Here is a 25000-nt window from a genome sequence, read left to right as displayed (position 1 = left end):
AGATTTTTACATGACTTTAATGTATTAATGTAGTCAGTAATGTTAGAAGGATAGTATCGTCCCTCATCCTGCCATTGATGCCGAGTACTAGTGCTTCTTGCAGTCTGAATGGTGCCACCAATTTATCTTTGCACTTCTATAACATTGTCAAAAAAGGAGCAAAATCAATGCAGCGGAACCAGAGATATTGTTTTTGTATTCCATGTATCTTTCTTTCTTATCAAAACCCTGCGCCTACATTACCCACAATGCAATCCGGCCCTTCTCAATATGTTTGAATTGTCGTTTCAGTATCAATGTTTTTAGATATTCATACATTCTGCAGTGAAGTGCACTCGGTGGGGGTTCAGGTCGAATGAAGCCCCAACCGTGTGCACTCGTGTCTGTTTACCACGTGCACGTGCATGTACGTGCACGTGCATGTGCATGTACGTGCACGTGCATGTACGTGCACATGCATGTACGTGCGTGCATGTGCGTGCACATGCATGTACATGCATGTACGTGCGTGCATGTGCGTGCATGTGCGTGCGTGTGCGTGTGCGTGCGTGTACGTGCATGCGCACACATGACAATGACCACGTCTGGTGTTCTCAGATCGCCAAGCAGCAGCAGCAGCTGATCCAGCAGCAGCACAAGATCAACCTGCTTCAGCAGCAGATCCAGGTCAGCTGCCCTCTGACCTCCACGGGTTCTTCACATGAGCGAGTCGTCGCAGCGAGAGGAGAATAACCGTCATGTGTCTGTGCTCCTCGTCCCAGCAGGTGAACATGCCCTACGTGATGATCCCGGCGTTCCACCACAACGCCCAGTCCCTCGCCGTCGCCTCCGACTCCCAGATGACCCTGCCGCTGCAGCCGATCCCCTGCAAGCCAGGTCAGTCGTCAAAGAAATTCAATCTGATGTACATTAATACGTAGTTATTACACAAAGCAGCGATCTCTGAAAACATCTGGCCGACACACAGAACATAATGAGCAGAAATGCTCTGGACTGTGTGTCCAGCAGATCATGAGAATAGTCTCATCCGTGAAAGCTGATCACTTATCTCGGGTATTATAATGATTTTGGATCTTCTATTTGTTTACATACAAGAACAATGAAGCAATGTCGATTCTTTATTAATTCACTGTCCTTTATTCTCACTATTCAATCAAAAAGAACCAATAAGAGTATTGATCAGGACCCGAGTCGATAAGAGCGCCGGTGTTGATAGAATCCTAACGACACCCACTCCATGTCTTCACCTCACGTGTTTGTGAGGAGAGACTTCAACGTGAAACACTTCAGCTCAAGGCCCACTTTGACCGAGATGGAAAGGTGATTCTTCAGCGATGGCAGCTTTCAAACGCTGGCTTGTACGGTTATCCGGCTGCAGAGGGTGCCGCTCAGAGTCCCGCTCAGAGTGCCGCTCAGTGACCTTCGTCTCTCTCCGTCTTTTCAAACCCAAAAGACACGAGGCCAGTCTCTAAAACAGGGTCGGCGCAATTTAAGGATCGCCATTCATTTGCTTTCATGAAGCGCGTGAGTGAGTGCTTCAAAATGTTCGGTTCAGATGAATGTAGAAGGTTGTTGAAGGACCGTTGGATTGTGTGCTGGAGGTCAGCTACAGACAGACATTTGAGGGAAGAAGGGAACCGTTTCCTTTCATTCGGTTACTTTTATTAGTTTCCTCATTTGCATTTAACTTGATGAAAGAGAACCGACGTGTAATTTGTTCCAATGTATCGTAGCTCAACTCTAGTCTCATCCTGAACTACGCTGTTCTGTTCATCCTACCTGGAAAACGCTTCCAGAATGATTTACCACTGATTGTGAATATTCGAGGAGATGGAAGAAGTGATGTTCTGTGTGAGTTTGACTGCTTCAGCTTTGTTTAGAAGAGGACACATGTCTGTGTATTTCCTCATTTAAATACTCTCACATAGCCCAGCAGCTCTGAATGCGTTTCACCTTCACTCACACGCTTTCTTTTTCTCTCAGGTGTAGTGGTTGCAAAAGCGGCTCAATCCTTTAGTGAATTTGAGAACTGAAAGTGGCATGTCGTTCATACGTTTCCTTTTTCTAAAGTGTTTACCGTTAGCTAGCCTCACTCACCCCACCCCCTCAAGAGGAGCGGCTAACTAACCGTTAGCTGCTAACAGTCACTAAGCTCTGTGTTCTGGAGTAACCACACCCGTATTTTATTAAGTGTTCATGTTTTTCATACACATAATTTTACCTTTTCCACAGCAGTGGACTATCCCATGCAGCTGCTGCAGAACCCTCACCCCACCCCCGTCAAGAGGAGCGGTGGTTCCTTCCGACAGGTACCGTAGCGCTGCAGGAGACGTGTTGTGTGTTTATCTCAGCGTGACAAACCTGTTTTACATATCCTTTGAATTCAAACAGTCGTAATGCACACGCCTACATTATACATACACAATGCAAGCTATGGCAGTGTGTTTATTTAATGTACACAGTGTGTATCTACTGTAGCTGTGTGTGTGTGTGTGTGTGTGTGTGTGTGTGTGTGTGTGTGTGTGTGTGTGTGTGTGTGTGTGTGTGTGTGTGTTAAGGGATGTTAAAGAAAGTGATTCCCTCCGGATTAAACAGATAATGCACTACTCTGGTATTTGGGAGGCTGAAAAGGCTTTTTGAATACACCACACCCTCTGCTTAGTGTGTGTGTGTGTGTGTGTGTGTGTGTGTGTGTGTGTGTGTGTGTGTGTGTGTGTGTGTGTGTGTGTGAACTGTGTTTGCACGACTGGTTCTCAAGCAGAGGTAGACTAACACAGCTTAGATAAACAAAAGGGAAGAGAGGATGAGGTGAACACGGAGACAAAAGACCAGCGACGCCACAAAGGTGTGACAGATGCGCTCCGACATGCCAACTCTGCCGTGCATAACCGGAATCCCTCGCCCTTTGCGGTCGCGCTGGAAATGTGCATCAGTGGCCCCGCCCCTGCTCACCTGCTCTCGCTGTGTGTGTGTGTGTGTGTGTGTGTGTGTGTGTGTGTGTGTGTGTGTGTGTGTGTGTGTGTGTGTGTGTGTGTGTTTTAGGAAGCCAGTCAGCCCTTGAACCTGACCTCCAAGCCGAAGGGGCTGGACCTGGGGAAAACCCCGAGTCCACAGAGCATGGAGCTGGGGTCGCTGGCGCTGCACGGTGCCTACAGGCCCAGAGATCTGCAGAGAGAGGTGTCCCACAGCCCGCCACGGTCCGCCCTCAGTGAGTCACCATGAGTCCTGGGAGGGTTTGTGATCCCAAAGGGGGGGGTGGGGGGGCTCCTCAGACACCCTTTGTGTTTGTGGTTTGTCACAGTAACAGGGTCTCCTTCATGCTACTAGTGGTGCTCTGAGCGATGTTTTTAAGAGTGGGTCCCCGTCTCTCTCTCTCTCTCGCTCTCCCAAATTCAAGAGAGAGAGACACAGAGACAGAGAGAGAGAGAGACAGAGAGACAGAGAGAGAGAGAGAGACAGAGAGACACAGAGAGACAGAGAGAGAGAGAGAGAGTAGCTCATGTTCATCAATGTTGACTGAACTTTCCGAGGCCCTGTAAATAACTGACTGTGATTCTTAATTCAGGAGGCGTTCCCCTTTAAAACATCATGTGTCCATAAAGAGGTGAGGAGAAGGGAAGTTAGCGTTAGCACCAATAGCCAGTCTGGATCAGTAGACACACAGGAGGGTGCAGCTCACTGCCACCGCAGTGACCCAGCAGGGCAGGAGTTGAGGTTGACCTCACTTTAAACAGGTTCACCGTGTTTGTCTTCAGGCTTCCTCGGAGACGGAGACGTGGTCACCCAGGCCATCCACGACGCCCAGCAGCTCCTGAGGGGCCACGGCACCGCGGGGCGAGAGAGGGACCGGGAGAGAGAGAGAGACGGGAAGATGGTGAGACGACGACCCGACCGCAAAGTCCACACGCGCACAGTCACACGGGTCGTGTTCAAAGAGCTCCAGACACCGCGTCACCGAGACCACGATGACGGAAACGTCTTTTAGCTGCTAAATGCTCCAGTGTGTCCGTCAGTCAGCAGCTAGCGGGGTCCGTCTGCCGTCTGGTGCTGAGCCGGTACCACACAGATCACTGCCCCGCTTCAACTGTTATCAGCCTCATAAGTCGGTTCAGAAGTTATTATCTGTTACTGTGGTTGATCACTAATGAAAACACAACAAGATGAAACCGACCTCTAGTGGCCGCGGAGAACCCCCCCCCACAGGACGTTCATCCAGGAGACGGAGACGGTGTCCCGCCTGAAACCACAACGTCTTATTTCAGGTTGTTTACAGACTTAAGTTGCGTCACTAACACTCTAATCCTAAACCAAAGCCTAACCGAGTGGTGTCATGTCACTCTCATAACGTAGTGCGGTTTGGTCCGTGTGAAGCATCTCACTGGTACTAATGACCACAAATAAGTTCCATTCAGCTCTCTGATAACATTGGAATGAGTGTCAGAAGCAGCGCTGTGAGAGTGAAGCTGTGGAGGTTCTGTGGTTTCACCACAGAACCTCAGAATGGTTAGACTACGTAACGACCGTACAGGACAGGCCAGAGGATCAGACCTGGATGTGATTGGCTGGAGTTTGTCTAACTGTGACTGACGTCGGGGGTCCGATCGGGTCAGACTCGGGTTTAGGGTTACAGAGTCAGTCCCGGCTGTAGGGAAACCGCACAGAAGCACATTGTGGCGGCTCTGTTATCTGAGGGTTGCCTTCTGGAGAATAAACACAAAGACGTTGTGTGTCTGTTGTTTCTATTATTAGTAGGTGAAAAGGGGCTTTGATTCAGGGTCCCTGTCAGAGACCATCCACTGCTCCTCCTCTTTGTGCGAGTGCAGCCGTGTGCGACGGTGGAAAAAGTACAGAACACGACTTCAGTGTGCAGCAAAACGGTGCATCTGGTGTAGATCTCAATACATGTTGTATCTAAAGACAACCCGTCTGCTCCCGCTTTGTGTTGTTCTCCTGCTTCGTCGTTCCTGGAGGTGGCTGGAGCTTCGGCCTGAGCCTCGTCGTGGAGCGGCAGCTGTCTCACAATCACCACAAAGGCCTCAGTGTGGCTTTGACTGAGCCACCTGCCCTCTGTCTCTTTGTCCACACTGTACTGCTCCTCCTCCGCTCCATTATCCGCTCCATCTCGCCTCCGCCGCCGCTCTAACACCAACACCGGTGACTGACCTATTTTGGTATTACACTCCACCGAATGAGGGATCAATCACCGGGGGGGGGGGGGGGGTAGTTTACATTCCCTTCACCTCTCCTCCCTCAAACAATAAACACCATTCTTCCTTCCCTCCGTAGCGTTGTCTTTTCCTTCCTTTGCATTTACAGCTCTGCATTTAAACAGCAGCTGATACGGTGAGCCGGCGGCTTCTTTACCTTAAATAGCATTCTGTGAAACACACACACACACACACACACACACACACACACACACACACACACACACACACACACACACACACACACACACACACACACACACACACACACACACACACACGCATGCGCGTCGGACAGCTTTGGACACGCCCCTCGAACACGCGGGTGATCGTTTCTAGTTCAGATCTCCTCTTTGTTCCGGAGTGTGAACATGTGTGTGACTTCATCTGTCTCTGTTCTGTGTGTCTTCAGGAGTACAAAGATTCTCCTCGCAGCGACAGAGTCTGTCACTCCGAGCGGGTCGAGGACCACCTCAGCAGTGACTCCGAGGGTAGGTGTCCCCAGAGGAGCCTGTTCATAACGAGGACCTTCTTCCTCCTTCAGGGGGGACCATGATCACGTGTTTAATGATGCACCATAATCTATCAAATATGTACTAACATAGTTACTTAGTGACCTAGTTACTTACTGACGTAGTTACTTACTAACATAGTTACTTAGTGACCTAGTTACTTACTGACGTAGTTACTTACTAACATAGTTACTTAGTGACCTAGTTACTTACTGACGTAGTTACTTACTAACAGTTACTTAGTGACCTAGTTACTTACTAACATAGTTACTTAGTGACCTAGTTACTTACTGACGTAGTTACTTAGTGACCTAGTTACTTACTGACGTAGTTACTTCCGTGCTATTTCAATTGACTTTCTGTTGGGCACTGACTGCAGCCCTCTTTCTGGTAGGGGCCCTGCCCATCTCGGGTCAAGGCAGCTACGTGGAGGTCCGGCCCCCTCCCTCCTCGGGCCACATCAAGAGACCCATGAACGCCTTCATGGTGTGGGCCAAGGACGAGCGCAGGAGGATCCTGCAGGCCTTCCCCGACATGCACAACTCCTCCATCAGCAAGATCTTGGGTGAGCCTTGCACGGGGTTAAGGGTGGGTGCCTCTATTCTGAGACGCTGCCTCGCATGTGGGAGGGCACCAACAGCCACCTGCTTGTCCCACACACACACACACACACACACACACACACACACACACACACACACACACACACACACACACACACACACACACACACACACACACACACACACACACACACACACACACTGGCCTGAATCCCTTTCCTTGGACCAAACATTTCCATCCCAGTGTTGTGGAGAGCTTGTCGTTGGGAGCAACCACCCTTCAAACGGACACAGACAAAAATAAACCATGAATCTATTTAACTACTAATGTATCCTAGTTACTATTTGAATACCTCATGTCGACCTACAGATCCACATCCTCACCTCCATCCATATCCCCACAATATCAGAACGCTACGATGGCCTAGACTAGATATTATATGATATATATATATTATAATATAGATATTATTGATATCAGTTTGAATGAGTGTGTGAATGCGTCCTGGTCCTCAGGCTCCCGGTGGAAGGGCATGTCCAACCAGGAGAAGCAGCCCTACTACGAGGAGCAGGCGAGGCTGAGCCGGCAGCATCTGGAGCGCTACCCGGACTACAAGTACAAGCCCCGGCCCAAGCGGACCTGCATCGTGGAGGGGCGGAGGCTGCGGGTGGGCGAGTACAAGGCCATGATGAAGAACCGCCGGCAGGAGCAGAGGGCGACCTACACGCACAGGTAGATGAACGTCCATTGAAGGAGTCTTCTCTGCACCTCCACACATCGCAGACAATGCCGGCGCTCCCAGAGCTCTGCTGCTATTCTCCGAGACACAAACAAAAGTGGAGTATTGATACCGCAGCTGTGCTGTGGTTTTTTTGTCCTTGCCGATGAATAGCATCCCTCGCCATTGTTCCCCGCCAACTCCTCCAGCTAGTTAAGCTGGAGGAGTTGGAAGTGGAGCTGTTGGTTCTGAGTGTTTTTCGCTTTGCGTCACAGATCCACTGAAGAAATAAAACGTCAATATCAGAATGTCACGACGGCCTCAGCCTTCCTCTCTGATCGCTTTTCATTCAATAGTTGAAAGACCATTATATTTTCATTTCTAGTGAGTGTGCGTGCGTGCGTGCGTGCGTGCGTGCGTGCGTGCGTGCGTGCGTGCGTGCGTGCGTGCGTCTACTTTCTGAGGCGTAGCAGACTTACACAGAGTGATACCCTCGGTGTTACTTACTGCCACGGATAAAGTAAAGAATATATAGATTCATGTTTTGACCTTTGTTTTGTAGTTTGGCACGGGTCCAAACATTACCCATGAGCCTCAGCTCCATACAGGGTACCACGGTTACTGATTCATCCAAACATTGACCCAGAACCCGTTTCCTGCTGAAATGCACCATGGGAGTCAGATTTAACTTGTTTTGTACATGAGTTTGTTGTGTTTTGTTGTGTTTTGTTGTATTTTGTACTGATGTCCATCCAAGCTAAAAGTGCTTCACCTTTGCTTTGACCTTTAACCTCCATCAGGTGACTGATCATCGTCTCACTGTTCTCCTGTTCCTTCCCGTCTCTCCAGTCAAACGGAACCACAGCCGCTCCACTACTCCCACAGCGAGGGCCAGTACCCGGGCGGCGCCGGCTCGGTCTCGGTGGCGTCCGTGCCCTTTCACCCCGCGCTGCTGGAGCACTACCTGCCGCAGGTGCCCCCCCCGCTGCGTCGGGTCGAGGGCCAGGCCACGCCCACCTCCCTGCCCCGAGAGAGGGAGAGGGAGAGGGAGAGGGAGAGGGAGAGGGAGCGCCCTCCCTACAGCGAAGGAGAGGAGAGCGACGGGGGGGAGAGGAGCGAGGGGGAGCTGGTGCTCCTGACGGACTGAAGCTGTGGGGGAGGGGGGGAGGTGCCCTTAGTTGATTGACGGTCAGAGGAGAAAGATGGAGGACGGTCGGGGGGGAGAGATGGAGTTAATGAGAAAACCTCCCCTCTGTCAGGACAAAGTGAAGAGATGTGTTGTACATTAGTTGTTTTCAATGAAACGCTGCCCCACGCACACGCACACACACACACACACACACACACACACACACACACACACACACACACACACACTCTCATTTCCCTTCATAGACATTTCACCAGTTGCTTTGCTTTAGAACTCAGAACGTAGAAGGTTCTTATGGTTTAATCCCTCATGCTTCTAGCGTTCCCTGTTCTGAGCTGTTTGTCAGTATGTCAGTACCGCCCCCTGCTGGTGAAGGCCGGTCATTACTACATGAACACCCCCAGAGGAGGACGGCTCCTGTCTGCTTTTCTTTCTTTAATGGAACTTGTCAAGTTCTACCACTCTAGGGCTATGATTAACGAAAGAACGGTCAAGTTGAACTCAGACTTCTAGACCCCAGTACGGTTAAAGCTCCAGAAAACTTCCCACAATGCAACGTTACACCGTGTTACAATAGACCCTCCCTTCCTGCCGTGCTGCTTCTTACGCCCATGTTTCCAGCTCATATTGTTCTAGTATAGGTTTGTAATCTCTCCAGCGAGATGACCCCCTGATGACATCATCGGGGTCATTTTTCGGACCGAGCCACAGAAGACGCCAAACAGCTGTTTTCACGTAGTTCTTCCTCACGACGAGTAGAACTGAACCGGTAGAACTCTGGAACGTTTTAGAGATGAGAGTGTCTCTTTAAAGGGACAGTCTGGGTGTTTTGAAGTACTACAGAGGAGTACCTTCAGAAACACGTTAGTAACAGGGAGGATCTCTCACTGCAGCCCAACGGCTCACAATCACACCATGAAATAATTTCTGTACGTTTGAAGTCCCGGTCAGTGTACAGTGAATCCACCCTCCTCTTCGTCGTCCTCTTCGTGGTCCTCACCCCCCCGTTGAGCTGTGTCTGCTGATGTGTCTCATCGGGTCACATCCTGTTTTTATACCTCTGTGTTTGATACTTTGAGTGTTACTTGATTGTCGTGTTGAGCACCTCCTATTCGTGTATCCAATTGATTTTTTCGTTTTGTTTTTTTTGCCGCTCTTGAGATGCAGCTTCCCGCCGCACTGCAGAAAATATTCACATCCATCATATTCAGTTATTAAGATAACATGTTCAGGATCATGTTCTTGGTACTAGCGCACCGCGTTCCAAGATGTTCACTCTCTGATGTTAATTCATCTGTTATTTTCCGTTCGTCATACATCTAACGGAGACGGTCACGTGTCACGTGTCACATGTCACGTGTCACCGTCAGTCAGTGGTTATGAGCTGGTCACAGTGCAAAGTGAAAGCAGAGTGAAGGGAACTTCATGAGGACACAGAAACCAAAATCATCCACTTGTCCTCAGCAGAGCCCTTTAAAGAGAGAGTCCCGTCAACGAACGTTCAAAACGCTCGATCATCACGTGACTCACCAGACCTCAAGTAGTTCAATATAGTAATATTCAATATCAATATTTAAATCGCCCTATTGTGCAAAAAACAAGAATGTGTAGAAGCTGTTATCCCTCTCACCACACATTAAGAACACTGAAGTTACAATTCATAGTAATTCATCTTTCCTCGTTTACCGTTACGTGTTGCTAACTTTATCCAGTGTTAGCTTAATCATTAGCTTAATCTGTTATCAGTAGACATTCTCTGAACCTACTAATTTACTGTTAAAGGTCCATCACTCCGCTGCAACTCTACGGCGCTGCTAGCATACGCTGCTAACTTCAGGGAACTATTGATTGCTGTAAAAAGATAAATAAAAATGTCCGCCGGAGTCAACGGAGGTGATTCTCTCTTTAAAGGGCTCTGGTCCTCAGTACATTGTTGGCTATGGTGCTCCGTGCTAACGATTTAGCTCGCTAGGGATATTAGGCTCCATGTTAGCACTTAGCATAAGCTACATTCTTTCATAGCAAGAAGTAGTAGTAGTTTTAGCTAATAGCATGTTACTATTAGCTAAAGAATACATAGCTTGTTGCTATTAGCCTTCTGAGCAAATGGGTAGTTTTGGTGTCTTTGTTCTCATCACTCAATAACCATATCGACCAATACGACCGTTTAACAAACACTTAGCGCACCGAAGTACCACTGGGGTCGATCCGCCTTTAGCTAACTGCAATGGTGACAAATCAAAATGGCGTTTAAAACGACACGTTTCAGACATCCTAAACAATCAGGGTCAGGGCTGTGTAGAGCAAAGATGGCGGCTTTTGTGCACAGAGATGAATATCAGAGGAGAAATGTTTATCTTATTTTAGCGGAGACATGCTGAGGAGTCACCTGTCGTTGCCCTGCTGATGTAAATATAGAAAGAGACTTTATTTTGTTTATAAGAGCCTGTGTAATTTAAAGGTGTACGTTTCTCTATGTTTTCAGAGTTTTGTGTTGTTGTTTTTTTCTTGAAAGACAATAAATTGGTTGTGCTAATTGTGTGTGGTATGAATTTTTATTTTTTATTTTATAAGTATGAGTGTGTCTCACCACAGGCCTCTGGTTCAGTGATTCATTAAACTCATATCAGACGACGTACCGTTCACGGTGTGTTTTCCTCACATCTCAATCTAAGTCAGCATCTCGTGTGAACTGATTAATCACATTAGAAAAGTCTTCGTAAATCAACACGCAACATTTGAAGAAGTGTTCTTAACTTGCCAAGCACACCTGTGACTAATAACGCTAATTACGGCTCCGCCCCCTGGACCTGACGAATCACAGCTGTGGTTGGTGTTGATTAGTTACACCTGTGTTGTGGAGGGAGGAGTTAATAAATCGTGATGCTACAGACACACACTACTAACCTGGTGGTTTGCTCTAATTGTTAGCGCGCTAACACGCCAAACTAATATGGTGACCGGTAAAATCAGTTCACAACTCCTTCAGTTTGGCAAAGAAAAAATAACTTACTAATGCATTCCTAAAGTAAGCTGGCGTCAGTCCTCCTGGTTTCCTCTCGGGGTCCACAGCGTGGTGCAGCTCGGAGACGTGGGCCTCAGGTCCTGATGGTTCTTCACAGCAGTACAAATGAATGGAAGACGATTGGACCATGCATACACTTTGACTACCGTTGTTCTCTCGCTCATTAAAGACATTAATTCAGCAGAAATAGATCCTCAAGTTTGAATAAACAATGAGTTTATCATTAAACCAGATACACCCGAGGGTCCCCCATTTGGACGCAGAGTACATCAAAACTTAGAGAGTTTTGTGTTAAAAGTAACTGGCAGAGAACCCACGAAGAACGAATATAGTGATGTTATAGTTCTGCAGAAACCTCAGCGTCCTGGGAACAACATGAACTAGGTCACTTCTACATGAGACAAACACATCTCCCATCAGCCAAGCAAACAAATAACAAAATATCATAAATCATACTCGATATGACTGGGACAGACCGGAGAAAAAGGCTGCTACACTCCGTTAGCAACGTGCTACCTACGAACATGCAGCATGAAAAAGCACGAGCGCCTGACGGAGATTACGGACATAGTTTCCATTTCTCTCCCCGGTAAACCATCGCAGAGATATTCAGCTTCGAACACAAAAAGTCACACAGCTTTCATCGAATATTGTACTTACTTTTGGTCGAATCTCAGCGAAAAAATGGAATATCTCCGTACTTCCAACGCATGTTTGTCCAGCTGCTGGTGCTCCGTGTGAATCCGTTCGATTCGTGTCTCTCCGACACTCCTCGGATTCTTGGGAGGGTTGGAAGCTCAGCAAATCAGATTTCAGAGCTGGACCTTTTTGAGCTTTATTGGCTAATAGTGCTGTCAATCATCTAGCTTTCAATTCCAGGCAATTCTATTGGCTCCTACGGTTCGAAGGATGTCTCAATGGTGAAAATCGGAGAAGGGGGGGCTGAGATACAGCCCTGAACAGAGAGTCGAAGCAGGATTTGACCTTAAACTAAATAACTAAAAAGGGCATAGAAAGAGCTTAAAACACTCAAAAAAGGTCCAATCTTCGGTCTATTGATTCAATGAACATCATGAGTGATACATAGAAGTGATATAGAGTGTTTTTGAATTTTAAAAATACTTTTTTATTCAAATCTTGGAGTATTTGATCAGTTTTCTAATTTGAAATGCTCTATATTTCATAAATGTTTCACTGTATCTATGTATAGCTGTGTATATAGAGCCTATATCAGTTGTTCTAAGAGCCCAGCATATTAAAAGTCTTGGATACCCATACTTTCCAAAAAACAATACCCTAAAAGTGCTGTTTTTCAAGATCGAGCTTTTGAGTTTTCCAAGTTCTGCTGTGTTCCATCCTTATCTTATGTGAACCAGTAACATGTATTCTGATAGTTCCATGATTTTTCTCATCTCAAAAATATATAAAAAAAGTTTTTTTTTTTTTTGTTTTTTTTTATACAATTAATTAGGTATTTCTTATCTTTATTCGAGCTGAGGCCTGCAAATAGGCCTCGTTTTTAAAAGGTTAAAGACGGCTGTGCATTAGTACCTTTATCTTTATAATGTGTTTCTGTACCTTCATCTTTATAATGATGTGTTTCTGTACCTTTATCTTTATAATGATGTGTTTCTGTACCTTTATCTTTATAATGATGTGTTTCTGTAGGCCAACCTGGCATGAATGCAATAACTATAAATACAAACATCAGGCTATAAAGAACGATCCACGATCAGAGACATGACGTCACCACTAAACTAAACTAAACTAAACTGTAGTCGAACAGATCAGGGTGATGATCTCCTTCAGCCTTATAAAGACACTTAAATCTCACTGAAGCACTTTATGTCGTAGGACAAAATGGTAAAATGTCTTCAACATAAACGTTATTTCAGCCGATCTGGTCAAACCATCGACTCCGACGACGAGACCGGAAAAGCAAAGACAGGAGGTATCAACCCGTTAGAGAGCACCAGGAAACAGGAAACATCTATTCTCTTAACAATGACTCAATCATCCCTGTCCTCTCCTCTCCTCTCCTCATGGATGAATATTTTTGTATTTCTTCCTTCTTGTGTTTCTTGAATGGCAGCCAACAGATATAAACAGAGTATTAAATATAAAGTGATGATGATGATGAGAGGAAATAGAGCACAGATGAAGTCAAGAGTCATCACCATACTGGCCTGTGTGTGTGTGTGTGTGTGTGTGTGTGTGTGTGTGTGTGTGTGTGTGTGTGTGTGTTGGCAGGACGTCCCCCAGCACAAGTTTCCTCTTCCCTCCTTCCTTGCTTCCTTCCTCCCTTAAGGCCGAGGCAGCAGGTCAGCTGACCCGGAGACGCCAACAGGAAGTGAAAAGATTGTTGTTGTTTGAGAGCGGACCAATGAAAAGCACACAGACCCTTTGTATTCATTCATTTATTATTCTATACATCTTGATGAAATATTTACTGACGACTGTTAAATAACTCTCCACCGGTGTGAAGCATCGCTGTACAGGAAGCGTTTCACAGTAGTTCTACAGTATTTACATCCTGCGAGCCGAGAGCTTTACAAAAGAACACACACACACACACACACACACACACACACACACACACACACACACACACACACACACACACACACACACACACACACACACACACACACACACACACACACACACACACACACCCCTCTGAAGCGTTACCGTTCGGTACGGTTAGAAAAGAGCAACAACAACAGAATAAGGTGTAAAATGCAACGATGCAATAAATAAACGTTAAAAGGTCTTTAAAAGTCCACGAGAGGACAGAGGAGGAGGACATCAATCAACACGTCAACCTCGATGCATTCATGGTCTTCAGACTTCAGCGACTTCACTGGACCGGCTCATTGTCACCTCCCCCACTAGACATCAACCCACTTCTAAAGGAGGCCAGCGCTTTAGGGACAACCTCAGTTCTGTGTGGAATGTGAGTTCATTTAGTTAAATCAACAGAACCAACCGTCAACAGCTGGAGCTCCTCTCAGGGTCAGTCATTAAGTGATGGAGTGTAAACTGATCCGGCCTGAATCCCTACCAGGGTTTCAGGGTTTGAGGGTTTGAGAGTTGTGCGTTCAAGCAGCAAGTTCACCAATTTGTCTTTTGTCTGAAAACGTAATCAGATTACTCCTGAGTCCACTAACACAAGGCCTCTGGATCACTCTACGGTGACCACTGATGTGAGACCCGTAGTCCTCTACGGGACTCTGGAACCCGTTCAGTTCTGACCGTAAAGCATCAGTTAGTCTCTGTAAATTATTGAGCGTCTGTTACATGAGACCTGCAGCGGAGGACAAAGGTCAGGGCTCAGTGTGTCCCCCTGCTGGGGGTCCGAGGGGACGGACATCCCACAAAGTGTGTGTGTGTGTGTGTGTGTGTGTGTGTGTGTGTGTGAGAGAGAGAGGACATGCCCCCTTTTACTGGAGGCCAGCATGGAGGAAGAGGTGAAGAGTCCAATAAGGACTGTGGACCATCAGAAAGTGTGATGCAAGTGAAGGCCAGATGATAAGGAGGAGGAGGAGGAGGGGGGGGGGGGGGGGGGGGGTTATTCTTTAGACCAATGACATCACTGAGTCACATGGCGCTGCCTCCTCAGCTTAAGTTAGAGGACCACGGTAACCAGGGTAACCACATGTTACATTAAAGAACCGTCTGCTGAGACGAGGTCACGTTGGTGAGTCAGAGTGAAAGTTGATATGATGACAGTAAGAAGCTGATCTGACCAGAAACGTGTGGTTCTGGATCACAATGTGAGTCCAGAACATGAGAGCAGCCTCTGGTGTTTAACTGAACAGAGGAGCAGAGGAGCAGAGGCTACTGCCTCACTGACAGACGGGGGGGGGGGGGGAGGAGGAGAGGGAGGAAGGGTGGTGTGTGTGTGTGTGTGTGTGTGTGTGTGTGTGTGTGTGTGTGTGTGTGTGTGTGTGTGTGTGTGTGGGGGGTGACGGAGGTGGTGATTTTCCAAGAGGTCTGGAACGTCCACATGGAAAGTTAAACGGAGCGATTCACTGTAACCATAAAAGTCAAGCAGGTGGAAACACACAGAGTTCAGAGTGACGTCAACACTCCTCTCTCCTTACCCAGAATGCTCTCCTCTCTGCCTCGTGTCACCGCCGTGAGAGAGTTTCACCTGGGACAATCCGTCTTCACACCAACAAATAAACACACATTCAGCTACATCTCTAGCACCGATTGCTACAACACAACAGTGACGCAGACCTCATAATCCCCCATAAACAGAGAGGCCTCCTCCTCTGCTCCTGCTCCTCCTCCTCCTCCTCCTCTGCTAGCACACAAAGGTCTGCTTCACATTCTACCAGCAGCAGCTACAGGAACTAAAGAGGAAGCGACAGAAGCTCAAGAAATAAGACGGATATGTATGAAGAGGAAAGGCGCACCCCCCCAGTGTTTGATGAACAGGTGATTTCTGGGAAGTGAAGTGCAGAAAAACTGCAGCTACGAGCAGTTAGCATGACAGGTGCAGGCAGGAGGAGGACCAATGGGAGGAGCCTCAGGTGGAACGCTCTAACAAGCTCTCCTCTGCAGCAGACTCCTCTGCCGGCGCCTCGTCCCTCTTTCACCTTCATTACTGGCGTTGTGGAACATTTCACCAACGCCTCGTTCAGTCGCACCGAAGAGGGAACGCCAGACGCCGGGGAATCACCGGAGAACATTAAGACACACAAACACACACTTTCACACACGGAGCCTCATCGTTCCGGTTCGGACCCGGCGGACGAGGAGCCGAGTGAGCGATGAAGGAGCGGCCGCCGCTCAGGGCAGAAAACAAAACTAAAGCAGGATGCCGGAGCAGAGCGGGCGGCGGTCCGTCGGCAGCTCGCCCTCGTGGAGAAGAGTTCCCAGCGTTAAAAAAACACAACCCGCCGCACCCCCCCCCCCCCCCCCCCCCCCCCTTCTGTCCGTCTCACTCTGGGATCTGCAGAGACACGGCCGCCGGTTTGGTCTCGAAGTAGCGGTTGAAACGCAGCACGGCGTACCTGAGGACAGAAGAGCAGAGAGATAGATATACTGTATATAGTCTGCCTTCTCTCAGTGAGGGGGGGGGGCATTGGGAGGTGAACCACTACAGGAGGACTCCCTGCTGGGTGTGGTACCAGACTGAGGACAGGAAGTGTTAAGAGGTATGGAGGCTCACAAAAGAAATGAGACCTTGCTTTCATAATGCTTCATTTGACCCACATGGACGGATCCCTTTCAAACACTCAGTCCAACCTGTCTCACTCTCTCACACACACACACACACACACACACACACACACACACACACACACACACACACACACACACACACACACACACACACACACACACACACACTTACCCTAGGAAGTCAAAGTCGATGGTGGAGTATTTGGCCTGGATGAGCGCCCAGAAGCCCCAGAAGAAATGAGAAGCCTTGAGAGAGACATGAATCAGAGATCATGAGTGTGTGAGTGAGTGAGTGAGTGAGTGAGTGAGTGAGTGAGTGAGTGAGTGAGTGAGTGAGTGAGTGAGTGTGTGTGTGTGTCCTCACCAGAGCGAACTTGTTGACCTGCACGTAGAGCGTCTCCAGCTCTCGTGGGCTGACCTCTCCGGTCTTCTTGGTGAACAGTTTGTAGTCCTGCAGGTAGACCCTGAGCCAGTCCATCTGCATCTCCCGACTGGGGTACAGCCCGTAGTCCAGCTCCGCCATTCCTGAGCGAGCACAAGGACACGCGGGATGAGGACACAACGGTAACAGAAGAAATCACGCCGAGGTCTCAACCAACCTGCGAATTCATTGAAGTGGTTTCCGATGTCGAAGGCCTGGTAGTTGTAGCTGGAGTACTCGTAGTCGATGAAGCGGACGTGACCTGAGAGACGACGAGAGGATGAAACCAGGTTAATGGGGGGGTCACTAACATTCTGACAAACAGACCGGAGACATTCAGGGAAAGGCTCGGTGTCGCTGGTTAACGTCCTGCGGGCCACCATGAACAGTAAAACCTTATTTGACCCTGTGGGGGTGTGTGTGTGTCCCCCCAGGAGACCCTGAGACCCCTACCCTCTTTCTCGTTGTGGATGATGTTCTTGCAGAGCAGGTCGTTGTGGCAGAGCACCACGGGGGAACCCAGAGTGGAGAGGTGCTCCTTCATCCACGCCATCTCCTGCTCCAGCACCGCCTTACTGGGAACCTCCTGCTGGATCCTGGACACACACACACACACACACACACACACACACACACACACACACACACACACACACACACACACACACACACACACACACACACACACACACACACACACACACACACACACACACACACACGGGTTACAGAGGAACCACCACCGCTGCCGTGTCTCAGACTATAAAGGTGTGACCTGAGGTTCATCATCTTGAGGAACGTTCACACAGCTCACCTGTGACACAGCTCACCTGTGGTCACGGTTAAAGCGCCTCACGGACTAGTGCAGAAAGGGTTAAGTAGGCGAGTCAGCGTCTCAGCCGACCAGAGACCCCGGTGCTGACCGTAATGGGCTTATGGGTCTTAATCCAAAGTCAGCCTGACGGGTTGGGAGGCGTGTTTCCGTATCACGCAGCTCTCTGCCGGTTCATGGTAAAATGACCGGGACCGGGACCGGGACCCGCCGGCTGCCTGAGTAACCAAGGAGGAGAGTGCGGTGACCCGACACGCCGAGCTGAGCAAACATCTGCCGGCCCGCCGCATGCCTCAGACTCCCTAATCCAGGCGGCTATTATTGTTACAGTTACATAAGCCTGGACTTAATCTATCCATCAGAACAGAGACGTCAGCCGGACAGGTTCAGGAAACGCTGCACCTCTTCAGCTGAACTCCTCTTCCTCACAGACCAAAGGTCTACTGAACGCACCAGCCTCACACTGGAGGATCTAGTAGTTATTAACAGGATGATAATCATCGACATAGATCATGAATCACATGTTGTGTATGAGGACATAACTACAGAGACGGGTTAGGTAGCGTCCTCATTAACCTGGATTTATGACTTATGAAGTGTTCATGACACGAGATAAAATAAATATGTAAATGAGAATGGAGGTTTAATACAGCCAACGATACAACGCGACTACAAATATAAGGTGCTAATCAGAACCATAAAGGTTCTGCTTGTTCTTATAGAACAATAAAGTCAAATCTGATGAGACCCAGAAGCCCAAACGATCGGTGCACAACGGTCATTGAAGTGAAGACTACTTACACCTGAATTTAAATGACTGTTTATCTGCATCACTCTGTATTTATACAGGTGAGCTGGATCTCACCTGACGTTGGACGCCTGGTCGGTGAACTCGGTGGCCACGAGGGAGAAGTATTTCCTCATCTTGATCCAGAGGTTGGGTTTGGGGATGCAGCCGTTGTGAGCGTGGATGGCGTGGATACGAGCCATCTCCCCGGAGATCAGTCTGAGAGGAAACGAGGGTCACACGGTTAAGGGCGTGGCTGCAGTCTGCAGTCTGCAGTCTACAGTCTGCAGTCTACAGTCTGTAGTTTACAGTCTGCAGTCTGCAGTCTGCAGTCTACAGTCTGCAGTATACAGTCTGCAGTCTGCAGTATACAGTCTGCAGTCTACAGTCTACAGTATACAGTCTGCAGTCTGCAGTCTACAGTCTGCAGTCTACAGTCTACAGTAGTCTGCAGTCTACAGTCTGTAGTCTGCAGTCTGCAGTCTACAGTCTGCAGTATACAGTCTGCAGTCTACAGTAGTCTGCAGTCTACAGTCTGTAGTCTACAGTCTGCAGTCTACAGTCTACAGTCTGCAGTCTGCAGTCTACAGTCTACAGTAGTCTGCAGTCTGTAGTCTACAGTCTGCAGTCTGTAGTCTGCAGTCTACAGTCTGCAGTATACAGTCTGCAGTCTACAGTCTATAGTAGTCTGCAGTCTGTAGTCTACAGTCTACAGTCTGTAGTCTACAGTCTGCAGTCTACAGTAGTCTGCAGTCTACAGTCTGTAGTCTACAGTCTGTAGTCTACAGTCTGCAGTCTACAGTCTACAGTCTGCAGTCTACAGTCTACAGTCTGCAGTCTGCAGTCTACAGTCTGCAGTCTACAGTCTGTAGTTTACAGTCTGCAGTCTGCAGTCTGCAGTCTACAGTCTGCAGTATACAGTCTGCAGTCTGCAGTATACAGTCTGCAGTCTACAGTCTACAGTATACAGTCTGCAGTCTGCAGTCTACAGTCTGCAGTCTACAGTCTGCAGTAGTCTGCAGTCTACAGTCTGTAGTCTGCAGTCTGCAGTCTACAGTCTGCAGTATACAGTCTGCAGTCTACAGTAGTCTGCAGTCTACAGTCTACAGTCTACAGTCTGCAGTCTACAGTCTGCAGTCTGCAGTCTACAGTCTACAGTAGTCTGCAGTCTGTAGTCTACAGTCTGCAGTCTGTAGTCTGCAGTCTACAGTCTGTAGTCTACAGTCTGCAGTCTACAGTAGTCTGCAGTCTACAGTCTGTAGTCTACAGTCTGCAGTCTACAGTCTACAGTCTGCAGTCTACAGTCTACAGTCTGCAGTCTGCAGTCTACAGTCTACAGTAGTCTGCAGTCTGTAGTCTACAGTCTGCAGTCTGTAGTCTGCAGTCTACAGTCTGCAGTATACAGTCTGCAGTCTACAGTCTATAGTAGTCTGCAGTCTGTAGTCTACAGTCTATAGTAGTCTGCAGTCTGTAGTCTACAGTCTACAGTCTGTAGTCTACAGTCTGCAGTCTACAGTAGTCTGCAGTCTACAGTCTGTAGTCTACAGTCTGCAGTCTACAGTCTACAGTCTGCAGTCTACAGTCTACAGTCTGCAGTCTGCAGTCTACAGTCTACAGTAGTCTGCAGTCTGTAGTCTACAGTCTGCAGTCTGTAGTCTGCAGTCTACAGTCTGCAGTATACAGTCTGCAGTCTACAGTCTATAGTAGTCTGCAGTCTGTAGTCTACAGTCTACAGTCTGTAGTCTACAGTCTGCAGTATACAGTCTGCAGTCTACAGTCTACAGTAGTCTGCAGTCTGTAGTCTACAGTCTACAGTCTGCAGTATACAGTCTGCAGTCTACAGTAGTCTGCAGTCTACAGTCTACAGTCTGTAGTCTGCAGTCTACAGTCTGCAGTATACAGTCTGCAGTCTACTGTAGTCTGCAGTCTACAGTAGTCTGCAGTCTACTGTAGTCTACAGTTATAAAGGTATAAAGAATCTCCTGGAAAGAGTCAGCCAGCGCATCGTGTAACACATCAGAGTGTTTAACACCAGGACAAGGTGTGTGACCACATTAGGTACATTAAGCGGTAGCATCGATCGCTTTGAGCACGTTACGATAACTAATGCAGTAACAGAGTGACGAGAGACACTCCTCTGCTTCCAGACCTGTCTCTGTCTCTGTCTTTGAGTGAGACTCGCACGGCGTCCTAGTTTGTGTCTATGTGGGATTCTGAGCACAACAACAATTCTACGGTCTAAACCCGGAGCGGTCCCGCGGCTCTACCGTGTCCCCGACCTGAGCAAGGAAGGATCCCTGACGTCCTGCGTCCCGAGAGCGTCCCCCTGCATGAACTCGTAGCAGATGCCGTTCTGAAAGGTGCAGTAGAGGCGAGGAGCGCAGCCGTTAGCATGGAGCACCTAGAGGAGAACATGAAGAGAGTCAGACGGGAGAAACCATCCCAGGCCTTGTTCATTCACAGGAAGAGAGCGACCCCTCGCTCTACCTGGAAGCTCTTGAGCTCGTTGTCTCGGTCCACAATCAGCTCGGTCTTGTGCCCGTATACCCGGACCAGGACCACGTCCTCCGGACTGTCCTCTACGTAGCAGCCCACGAGCTTGTTGGTGGTTCCTTCGGTGAAGAGCTGGAGGAAGAACAGACGTGAGAAGAAGACCCCGACCTCTGACTGCACAACACTTGTTACAAACTATATATTAATGTCCTAATGATATATACGGTACATTACTGTACTGTTGAACGCAGCGCGGACATCCAATCCCCCCCCCCGCCGACCGCCGGCAGAACCTCTCGACCGGTGTGCAGGGCGGTGTCGGGTGTTGCTCCAGCGGGTCAACAAGTTAAGTCCGACGCCTCGTTCCAAAATGAAAAGCAAGCAAAAAAAAAAAAGCCCTGTGTGTGTAAAGCTGGGCCATCAAGAACCCGAGGGACAACATCCCTTCAGGCCGGTCCATCATCCCACTGCAGAGCACAATAACAACATACACGCCGCCCCCCGCCCCCCCCCGGCCCAGACGCTCACTCGCACATATCTGGCATTCCACACATGGCTGACCACAAAGATGGGCGCGCAGGCATCCCGGTTATGACCGCACACACCCGAGCGTACACGCCCTCTGCCACCGCCGGACGTGATCCCTCCTCCCGCCACACAATGCGCCGCTAAGGCCGGTCGACGGACAGCGGTAAGCTTGACCCAGACAGAGGCAAACATTCACCGCTTTGTTTCTGCTTCTCCTGGTGAGCGAGCGGCTGAGGAGGAGGATCAGCGGGCCTTCAGCGTGAGAACGCTGAAAGAGGACACTGCTGCTCTGCTGCGTTCTTGTCCTGTGTGGAGAGAGTTGCTTTCATGGTGAAACAGTCTTCCTGCCCAGGTGGTGGTGGTGGTGGGTGGGTGGGTGGGTGATCAGGTGTTTCTGCCCTGCTGCTCTCCATCTAAACAACCAACCCGCTGCTCGAGAACATCCTGCCAAAACTCAACCATCAATCTCACAAAACTCACTTTCCTGCCGTGACCTCGTTAGCGAGTACGTTGCCAGTCGTGCAGCTGCTAAACTCCGTATGGAGGTCTGCAGAGACCTGGAGGACGGGGCTGCTGGTCTGGCCTGGAGGGGTGGAGGTGAACACCGTCACGAGGTGTGTGTGTGTGTGTGTGTGTGTGTGTGTGTGTGTGTGTGTGTGTGTGTGTGTGTGTGTGTGTGTGTGTGTGTGTGTGTGTGTGGTCGACGGTGTTTGAACCCTGACACCGGAGATTAACGGCGGTAAATGGTGTCGTCGCACTGAAGACTTTGACCTTTGACCTGGCCACGACACACCAGTCACTTGATCATTTTACGAGGGATCAATTATGCATTTCACTTTCCCTGAATAACTTCAGGGACGAGTTGTTGTTGAGCAACCGTTCACTAGTGTTGCTCATGCGTGATGTGATGAGAGACGTTGCTTTCAGAGTGGCTGCAACTCAAAATGTAAACCAGCGAAGGAAACAATAATGGAATAATCCACTATTCAAAGTGTGAGTGAGTGAGTGAGTGAGTGAGTGTGTGTGTGTGTTTTATTACACAGTTACACGCTGGACATAAACTGATGACGCTCTTTAATATTAGACTGACAGTTCTGCAGAATGAACCCGCGGGTTAATATGTTCTTTGATAAGATTTGGATCTTCTGTTAAGATCTGTTATCCACCATTTAAATGACTCCCTTATGTTTATCACATTTCTACATATTACACCAGTCTCTAGTATGAAGCACGACTTAATTTGATTTAATTAATTAAATGCAATTTGATGAACATCTGCAACAATTACTCAAGATTTCATTATAAGTAATATAATATATATATATATATATATATATATATATATATATATATATACACATTATATTATATTACATTATAGTGAGTAATTCCAGCCACTGGGCTGTGAGCAGGAGAAGATCGTGTTTCTTACTCCCTTCAATAAACAGATTACATCTCTTCACCTTTAAGTGAGGGTTCTGTTTAACTAGGGTTCTGGTTAACCAGGGTTCTGTTTAACCAGGGTTCTGGTTTAACTAGGGTTCTGTTTAACCAGGGTTCTGTTTAACTAGGGTTCTGGTTTACAGATGATGACGTGATAACTGACTTGTCTTCCTGGTGTGTGTGTGTGTGTGTGTCTCTCTGGTGTGTGTGTGTGTCTCTCTGGTGTGTGTGTGTGTGTGTGTGTGTGTGTGTGTGTGTGTGTGTGTGTGTGTGTGTGTGTGTGTGTGAGCTCCCGTCATTCATGCATCATCAGCTGTCTGTTGCACCTGTGCCCACAAATGACCTCCACACACAGACATAACTAATGGATCCTACACAATATACTATATACATATATATATATATATATATATATATATATATATATATAAAAACTATATGAACACCTGTCCTGTCATCTAGACCACCTCCTCTACGCTCCCACCACTGAGAACACATGAATACTACAACATGATACTTCATCAAGTATTAAAGTACTGGTACAGCCCGACTAGGTATTAGTTCTGCCCCACCTCACTGCTGTTTACATGATCCTGTTTATGTGTAATACTGGACCAACATTTTCATCCGCCCTGGATTAACGCACGAGAGAGAAGAGGCTCGTGAAGCAGCCCGGCTGACCGTCGGTAGACCGTGTACCGGTAGACCGTGTACCGGTAGTCCGTGTACCGGTAGAGCCTCGTTCAGGTGCGTCTGCTCCTCCGGGTCTCTCAACACGAACCACAGCATCACGCCACCGGCTCCACACCGACACTAAGCCGGCCGTGACACGGCCTCCGTGCTATATTTGGCGACACGTATGGTTCACTTTGGACGTGTAGAGCGGCCTGTGACGCGTCTCCGTCCTCTCAGGTAACTCACCTGCTGACGTCACGCCGCTCGCGTAAACTTCCTCCGTGTATAAAACACGAGTCTTCGTGTCTCGTGTAGGGGGTGTGTGGGTGTCGGTGTGTCGGTAGTGGACGTAATGAAGACACGGCCGGTGGGTAACGTGTCCACGCCCCCCCCCCCCCCCCCCCGGCTGCCCCGGTAGCTCGGCTCCGTGATGCTGCGGAGCTGTCACTCTAGAGCTAGCCTAGCACAGCTAGCTTAGCGGATAACGTTACCTTGGTCTTGACGTCGCTCGTGTCCCACGCCGGTCTCAGCTCTTTGATGAGCTTCATCGCTCCCTCCGTCACGTTGTGTTCGTCCACGAAAATGGGGATTTTTCTAATGACCGGCGAGCCGACGGGCACATGTATCTGCGTCTCCATCCTGCAGCCGCGTACCGACACCGTTAATCTCCGAGCCTGTCACAGATACGCGTAGAAACCGCTGCATGCGCGTGCTGCTCGGTGTGTGAAGTCGCTTAATAAACGACGTGTTTCCGTGAGAAGTGTGTCCGCTCGACGGTGGATCTGAAGCGGAGAAGATGTGCCGTCAAACTGCCGGTGAACGGGATGCTCGTCGGCGGTTTTCTTCAGCCAACTGCACCGTTTCCTCCTCCTACTTGGCTCCGCCCGCCCGGGATCATCCGATTGTACCGCCAGTTGAGACGCGCCACAGCCGCGGACACGCCCACTTTCTCCGAGCGTGTCCGAGTGGAGCCCGAGATCAGCCGAATACAAAGAGGCGTGACACGCTGCTGGACGTCACTTTATAACCAAAAGAAGTCACGTAAATCATAACTGACGCATGCGGACTAGACTTTACCAACTTTACTTTAGTTTATTATTTTAATTTTGACTAATAATTTCAGTCTCGAGGTATGTTCATGTGAGGACAGCGCTTCAGGTCAAAGTGTGTTTAGAACAGAAGGTACTACAGGTACTACATAGTATAATAATACTATGATGCCATCGTAGAATAACCAGGATATACAGGTCTACAGGGTCAAAGTGTGCTAGAGATAAGATGAGATGATTTATGAATGGAAAGAAAGTACCTCAAGACACAGACCAGGCACAAGGAGAGCTACACAATTAATACAAAATAAATAAAACATAAGGAGAGTCAGTAGGAAACATATACAATAAACTGAGATTAGAAAGTTATATAGACAATCAAGTCCCCTTAAAGTACCAT

General features: G+C 48.5%; 2 protein-coding genes across 7 annotated transcripts in view; one reads left to right on the top strand and one right to left on the bottom strand.

Annotated features, from left to right (window-relative positions):
* The window catches only part of sox13 (SRY-box transcription factor 13), a 32955-nt gene extending 24807 nt beyond the window's left edge, over nucleotides 1-8148 (top strand). The window contains exons 6-14 of one of the 6 annotated variants that reach the window (XM_068711841.1): nucleotides 598-666; nucleotides 765-876; nucleotides 2236-2309; nucleotides 3043-3208; nucleotides 3756-3874; nucleotides 5620-5698; nucleotides 6099-6284; nucleotides 6799-7015; nucleotides 7851-8148. In XM_068711841.1, coding sequence (XP_068567942.1) covers nucleotides 598-666; nucleotides 765-876; nucleotides 2236-2309; nucleotides 3043-3208; nucleotides 3756-3874; nucleotides 5620-5698; nucleotides 6099-6284; nucleotides 6799-7015; nucleotides 7851-8148 — 1320 coding nt within the window. Of the gene's footprint in view, nucleotides 1-597; nucleotides 667-761; nucleotides 877-2232; nucleotides 2310-3042; nucleotides 3209-3755; nucleotides 3875-5619; nucleotides 5699-6098; nucleotides 6285-6798; nucleotides 7016-7850 lie in introns of all 6 variants that reach the window. The other 5 variants (XM_068711843.1, XM_068711840.1, XM_068711839.1 and 2 more) reach the window with 5 other exon arrangements.
* Nucleotides 8149-16097: 7949 nt separating this feature from the next.
* etnk2 (ethanolamine kinase 2) lies at nucleotides 16098-24410 on the bottom strand. Its single transcript, XM_068711844.1, has 9 exons — nucleotides 24043-24410; nucleotides 20900-21037; nucleotides 20692-20813; nucleotides 18491-18631; nucleotides 17247-17389; nucleotides 16972-17055; nucleotides 16737-16897; nucleotides 16545-16618; nucleotides 16098-16200 (listed from the first exon to the last, which is right to left on the bottom strand). The coding sequence occupies exons 1-9, from the start codon at nucleotides 24187-24189 to the stop codon at nucleotides 16128-16130; spliced, it is 1083 nt and encodes a 360-aa protein (XP_068567945.1). The 5' UTR covers nucleotides 24190-24410; the 3' UTR covers nucleotides 16098-16127.
* Nucleotides 24411-25000: the final 590 nt, after the last annotated feature.

Source organism: Cebidichthys violaceus, unplaced genomic scaffold (assembly GCF_023349555.1).
Source record: "Cebidichthys violaceus isolate CVI_PGR_0920_01 unplaced genomic scaffold, fCebVio1.0.p SCAF_17, whole genome shotgun sequence".
Lineage (NCBI taxonomy): Eukaryota > Metazoa > Chordata > Actinopteri > Perciformes > Stichaeidae > Cebidichthys > Cebidichthys violaceus.
The sequence above is the reverse complement of the archived record's forward strand: the minus strand, read 5'-3'. Positions and strand labels throughout refer to the sequence as shown.

Bases quoted from the DNA above. Each gene is read 5' to 3' on its own strand.
- etnk2 (XM_068711844.1), bottom strand. From the start codon at position 24,189: ATGGAGACGCAGATACATGTGCCCGTCGGCTCGCCGGTCATTAGAAAA. The intron at 20,814-20,899 runs GTAGAGCGAGGG...GTTCTCCTCTAG, and splicing joins ACGAGCTCAAGAGCTTCCAG to GTGCTCCATGCTAACGGCTG. The intron at 16,619-16,736 runs GTGAGGACACAC...GTCTCTCTCAAG, and splicing joins AGGTCAACAAGTTCGCTCTG to GCTTCTCATTTCTTCTGGGG.